Genomic DNA, 7,015 nt, shown 5'->3' with positions numbered 1-7,015 from the left:
AAAGTAACGCAGTTACTAGTAAAGTTACCAAAAAAGTAACTTGTAACTGTAACTTCGTTACAAGTAACGAGTTACTTCCATTCCCTGCAATAAAATCATTTGGTTTACGATCCCCTTTGTTAACAACATTTCAGATAAATTCAAGAAGATTATTAACAATACCCAAAATTGCATTTTATAGTATTAATAAACTTCGCAGTCTAATCAAAGTGCAGAAAGATTTTTTGCCAACCAGTGCACAGAGAAACATCGTATATAAGATTGCCTGCAAAGACTGCTAGGCTTCTTATGTAGGACAAACTAGTCGTCAACTACATACACGCATTTCAGAACACCGAATCACATTAGAAGAAATACGTCTTCTCATTCGGTCATTATAGACCATAGATTGCAATTTGACCATGAATTCAATTAGTACAAGGTGCAAGTTTTGGATACAGAAAGGAATTACAACAAAAGATTAACGTCTGAAATGTTACATATAAAAACACAAAAAAGGAGTTTAAACCTCCAAACAGATACTGAATTTTTAGACCATGCCTATACGTCAGTTCTGAATACTATTTGAAATTAATGTTTACAATTATGCCTTCGATCGTTTCGGGTCAGCGCTTGTATCGACTGTGACATTTGTTATTTGTCTGCGATCGTAGAACGATTTAAGATAAGAATTATAAGACGATTGTTATTTGCGATTTTCATCCAAATATTAAATGAAGAATCTTTTTTATAAAAAAAACAAAACGTATTAATATTAAATCGTTCTACGTCGAAGAACGGTTTAGGATTAGAATTGTAAGACGATTATTATTTATTTTTGTTCATCATAACTCAATTATAATAGATTTAAATATAAAAATAATAAATTATTGTCGCTACATACTTAGAAAAAGCGAATTTTTCTAGAAAGTCGCAAATAAATTCTAGCAATAATCCTAAGTATTAATAAAAATTATCCTTAATTTTTAACAAAAGTTAATTTTTAACATTAATTTTTTTTACATTAGTTAAATTTCTTTCTTCTGATTGTAATCAAGTAAATGTTTCGAGGCATTTGTAGCGCCAAGTGGACCCTACCGCACACTAAATTAACAAATAAATTTAAAATATTATAAAGTATCTATAAAAGTAATTATTAAATTAGTTACTAGTTACTTAAAAGATATAACTAAGTTAAGTTATAGATACAGATAGAAAAAAGTAACAAAGGTAAGTTACAGTAATTGAAAAAAGTAACTCTAACCATAACTTCGTCAATATTACACTCGTGCAAATCGTTCTTTGAATCAATAAAAACGGTAAGTGTCTCAGCACATCTACAGTCAGGCGATAGTGATAAATCTAAGGATAAAACAAAATTTGTAATTTTAATTATTTGTTAATTGAAGTCTTGTCTCCCCAGACAAGACTTCGGGTGAACTTCCGAAAACGTCCAATGCCCGATTATCATGAATTTTGATAGAAATATTCTAAATGACGTCAAATGAATGCCCTTGATTGGATTTTCACCGACAAGAAAGTTTAATGTCAAAAATGTTTGAAGTTATGGAAGTTTGTGCTTATTATGGTAAATATCGACAATAATGAAAGCAGCTCCGATGCTCTTGATCTTGATATATGTTTAGCATTAGAAGATATAGTAAATTAAAGTTCAATAATATGTAGAGGATAAGTTTGAAAAATAATGTCTTTTTTTATTATACAGAACAAAAATTTTCTGCTTCAAAATATATTTTACTGCCCATGCGAAATAACTCTCACCCCTCCCCCCCCCCTCCTGCTTAAGGGGCACACGACGTCCATAATCGTACTATTGCACGTGGGTTCCGACTTTCCACACGAAGTGACTCTCATCCCCCTCTGCCCCTGCTTAAGGGGCGCACGACCTCTATAATTGTACTGTTGTACGTGGGCTTTGACTTTCCACAGGAAGCGACTTTCACCCTACTCTCCTCCCTACCAAAGGGGCGCACGACTTTAATACTGCTGCATATGGGTACTGTTGCATATGGGTTTAACAATAAATATTTTCCTTCTATATATACGCATCCTCTCCATTCAACTCCTATATAAACTGCAATAAACAGTATACTGAAAATAATAAGCACAAACTTTCGTAACTTTATTGAAAACTTTCTTGTCGGTGAAAATCCATTCAAGGGCATTCATTTGATATCATTTGGAATATTTCTGCCAAAATTCATGACAATCGGGTGTTGGACGTTTTCAAAAAAATATTTATCCAAGACTTCAATTAAAAAATAAATAAAATTACAAATTTTGTTTTGTTCCTTAGATTTATTACTATCGTCTGACTGTAGATGTGTTGGGACGCTCATTGACCGTTTTTATTGATTCAAAGAATGATTTGCACGAGCGTAATATTGAATGCTACTTCTGTTCGTGAAAGCTGGTGATGATATACTTTGTTGAGCCAATATAGAAACTTCCTACGCCCATCAGAGAATTTTTTTCAGGGAAAATAACTCGTTATTTGTAACGAAATTACAGTTAGAGTTACTTTTTTCAGTAACTACAACTTAACTTCGTTACTTTTTTCCATCTGTAACTATAACTTAACTTAGGCCGGTATTCATAGTCAGATCTTATATTCAAGACCGTCTTAAGAACGGTCTTAAGAAGTCACGAACCAATCAGAGGGCCGCATTAGCGAATTAAGACATTATACTTAAGACGGTCTTAAAATATGAACCGACTATGAATACCGGCCTTAGTTATACCTTTTAAGTAACTAGTAACTAATTTAATAATTACTTTTATAGTTACTTTATATATTTCAAACTTATTTGTCAATTTAGTGTGCGGCAGTATCTACTTGGCGCTACAAATGCTTCGAAACATTTGAGTGATTACAGAAAAGAGAAATTTAACTAAGCACTAATGAATTCTTCTCAGCATTGATTTTTTCCATAGCACGGAGAGAAAAGAAGAGAAGGATGTTCGCAGTGTAATTTTAACGCGGTGTGATTTTAAGACGAAGTCCGTTTGCGTTGACTAACACCAATTCCGATATAAAACGCAATTCATCCTCTTTATCGAGAGCTTCCACACGGAAGGCTTTCAGCACAGATAAGATGGCCACTTTAACCACTAATGTGGCAAATTTCCAGCCGATGCAATTGCGCGAACCAGCGCTAAAGGGTATGAAAGCGTAAGGAGGTAACTTGGGGCCATCGGGCAAGAATCGCTCCGGACGATAAATGTGCGGCTCTGGGAAAAAACGGTCGTCACGATGTAGTAAATAGGAGTTGATGAGAACTGTCGAGCCCGGTGGAATTTGACTGCCCACTAAAAACAGGTAAAAGACATTTCATGTGAATAAGAATTTTTTATGTGCATTACACAATTGTTAATTGAACAATAGCAATAGCTATTAATCGCATTTTAAAGTTGTTTATTCTAACAACTACTTGATAAAATGCTTGGTACAACGCTCTATTAATAATGATCAATGCAATGATCAATAATTATAATAATTTTGATATAATATTGATTAATATAAAATGGTGTAATTGATATTTGGAATATTTTAGAAATTAAAGATATATGAGGTACTTGTGAGTGCGTGCGAGGTACATGTGAGTGCGAGCGTGGCGTAGCGGCAGCGCACGAGACTGCTATGCCAGAGATCCCAGGTTTTGATTCCAGGCAGAACCGAAAAATTTTTCGAACCGAAATTTCGAACCGAGATTAAACTACATTAGAAAACGGGTATCAAAGCAATTAAATTCATTACAGTTGGAAACGCTACAATTGTTCAATATTACAGGAACGTATACATATCAAACAAACATTTTAAAAAGTTTATATAAACTTGGGTTTAGAAACACTTAGATTTAAGGGGATGCTGGAGTATTAAACAAAACACAGTTTAATGGAAACAAACAAAAACAAAAATATATGAAACAGAACATTTTGTTATAAAAATTGTGTGTTAGTATTTGTAAATGATTATTTTCCTAAAAAACGTGTTGGTCAAGAAACTTCTTCAATTGCATGATAAACTGCTCGATTTATTATGTTTAAACTTCGAACCAAATTGATTTTTATATTGAAGAGCATTTAAAGTTCACGAAACTTTAAGAGAGTGTATCGTAAATGGATATGTAAGCAAATATTTATGTAAAAGTCTATATCCAGGAATATTTAGCAGAGTATGACAAAGTCATATTCTTATTTTCATGTCTGTATCTATCTAAATTTTTTAGATACTTCAATAAAATTGTCCTTTTCTATATCCAGGAATATTTAGCAGAGTATGACAAAGTCATATTCTTATTTTCATGTCTGTATCTACCTAAATTTTTTAGATACTTCAATAAAATTGTCCTTTACGTTATATGTACGGTTTTCCTCGTAACGATATTGTTTATGCAACCTATTCGACAAATAATAACGGCGAATATTTACATTTATTTTCAAACACGATCGGTCCAACACTTCGACAGTCATGCATCAACATATGTTATTACATTAAAAAAAACGATTTTATTAAAAATATTTGGATCTTTTTACACTCTTCGTAAGGGTCATTTCAAGGTCATGCCGTCTATGCCACATAATACATCTTTTCATACCATAAAAATTATGTCTAAGACATTTTGTCGAAAAATGAATAGTTTCGGAAATAATTGTTTGCTTCCATACTTTTTCCCCACCCTGTATATACGGTTTTCCTCGTAACGATATTTTTTATGCAACCTATTCGACAAATAATAACGGCGAATATTTACATTTATTTTCAAACACGATCGGTCCAACACTTCGACAGTCATGCATCAACATATGTTATTACATTAAAAAAAACGATTTTATTAAAAATATTTGGATCTTTTTACACTCTCCCACTTTTATCTGAAATATTTTTATATAAAATTTATATTTTACGAGTTATTCGAGGGTACTGCCTTTTTTCCTAATCCGATATAATTATTTTGATAGTCTAACAACATTATTTTCAGTTCTGTATTTAACTAGGTCAGCAAAATACTTTTTATTTCGTATAGAGAATACGGATCTTTGGGAGCGAGCGTGGCAAAGCGGACAGCGCACTGGTCTGCGATGCTGGAGATCCCGGGTTCAATTCCCGTCGGCATCAAAAAAAATATTTTCATTATACGCTCGTATCCCCTCTCGGGAGGCAATGGCAAACCGCCGGGAGTATCTATGCCAAAAGAACACTTCTCTAACCAACATCGTCGTTCGGAATCGACGTTAAACTGTAGGTCCTATATGAACTGTGTACAATCAGCGTGCGCACCACAGACATATGATATGAGAGAAGTTAGGTTTAAGTTACTTACTTATTTCGATTGGTTTGTAAATTTGTCTTGCTATAAGTGGAGTCACAGGATATAATCTCCACTGTTCCTTGATGCAAGCTTCCAACCATGTTAATTTGTGTATATTTTCCAATGTAATTTCATCCGTGTCCACCACCATATCATTGTATTCCTCTAAAATTTTTTGCTAAAATCGAAACAAGAAAGCACTACAGTTAAATTAATGTTAAAAATATAGAGAGAGAAAAAAGTAATACTTTCAATTAGATCTTCTGTATCTTCTTAATTAATTTTATAATTTAAGAAATACATCTAATGCGCGCGGACGAAATGTAAAATTACAATTTCCTTAAGATTGTTAAAAATTATATATATAACAAAATATTGCCCTATTTATTAGATTTCGTCTATTAGAATTAAACATAGCAGTGATAATACAATATAGAAAGGAATAATACCTGGTATTCGGGGTTTCGTCCTAGTGCATAAAGTGTCCATGATATGGTAGTGGCCATCGTATCGTGTCCAGCATACATAAAAGTATTTACTTCCTCACAAATGTCTTCGTCCGAAAGGACAGTGCCATTTTGTGATATTTGCAATAATAAATCCAGCAGGGCCCGTCTCTTCTTTGAATTGTTGAAGTTGGTATCGCTTTTCCATTCGGCTTTTCTTTTTACAATTACCTGAAGATTAGATTGTTCTAGATATTATCGCGTATTATTTGCGAGCGGAATATTGAGTGTGGAGAAGTATTATAAGTCAGTTTTCTCACTATTCTAATCTAAAACATGTGTGTGAAAAAATCCAAGAGTGAATTTACTATAGAAGGAAGTTAAAATATAATGATTTTCTTTGTATAATATACGAGTATAATAAGACGAGAGCAACTGCACTGAAGAAAAGAGATATCTCTCTCTTTTTTCCATTCACGAACATGTGAGTCTAAATTTGAAACGAAAACTGACCTGAACTGAAATTTTAGTGATTAATTTTGTACACAAATTAGATAGTAATAAGATAGCGTTAATGTGTTATTTTTTACAATAATGTTACTCGAGATCTCTCAGAAAACTGGAGCAGCTATTGAAGATAGCCCGGTTTAGAAAGCTTTAACTACATGTGTCTAGGAATTTAGAATGATTATTACCTTGTTGACAAACTCCTGTATGATTTGAAGTGAATGGTCGTGCTCTTTGCCCGACTTAGTTAATTTGAAAATTGAATCAGATGATAACCATACATTTGTGAAGCGCATTTGCACAATAGATGCAATCCTAAACATTAGAAATAAATATTTTTGTTAATAAGATTCATTGTATGTATATTGCATAAAATTATATAAAAAAACCTGAATACAAAAACATTAAAAGAATCATTAACTTACTTATCTACAGCCTCGACGTAGTCAACTTTGAAGTTCTTTTGCGAATTAAGCTTGTAACCCATCGCAGTATCTGCAATAAAACTAGTAAAATTAAATTAACTATAATTAAAAACAATTAGTTATTATTATGAATTAAATTATTAAAGTTAAGTTTAGATAAAAAAATTTTGTAATCTATGTGGAATATTCTAATATACAATAAGTTTATACTTATTAAATATACAAAAAGTTTAATTGACCAATAATTATTAGATATATATTATAAAATTGTGAAATTTATTTGGGTAAAAATATCCGCGTGCTGTACGAGATAACAGAGCGGACA

General features: G+C 32.3%; 1 protein-coding gene across 1 annotated transcript; it reads right to left on the bottom strand.

Moving 5' to 3' along the window:
- Nucleotides 1-2,826: 2,826 nt before the first annotated feature.
- LOC108766027 (cytochrome P450 4c3) lies at nucleotides 2,827-6,771 on the bottom strand (the record flags this gene model as incomplete). Its single annotated transcript, XM_018515045.1, has 5 exons — nucleotides 2,827-3,309; nucleotides 5,325-5,490; nucleotides 5,762-5,989; nucleotides 6,454-6,580; nucleotides 6,691-6,771. Coding segments are annotated over 5 exons (937 nt in total), but the record flags the coding sequence as incomplete, so codon positions are not given.
- Between the last annotated feature and the right edge of the window lie 244 nt (nucleotides 6,772-7,015).

Source organism: Trachymyrmex cornetzi, unplaced genomic scaffold, assembly GCF_001594075.2.
Source record: "Trachymyrmex cornetzi isolate Tcor2-1 unplaced genomic scaffold, Tcor1.1 scaffold57, whole genome shotgun sequence".
Classification (NCBI taxonomy): domain Eukaryota; kingdom Metazoa; phylum Arthropoda; class Insecta; order Hymenoptera; family Formicidae; genus Trachymyrmex; species Trachymyrmex cornetzi.
The sequence above is the reverse complement of the archived record's forward strand: the minus strand, read 5'-3'. Positions and strand labels throughout refer to the sequence as shown.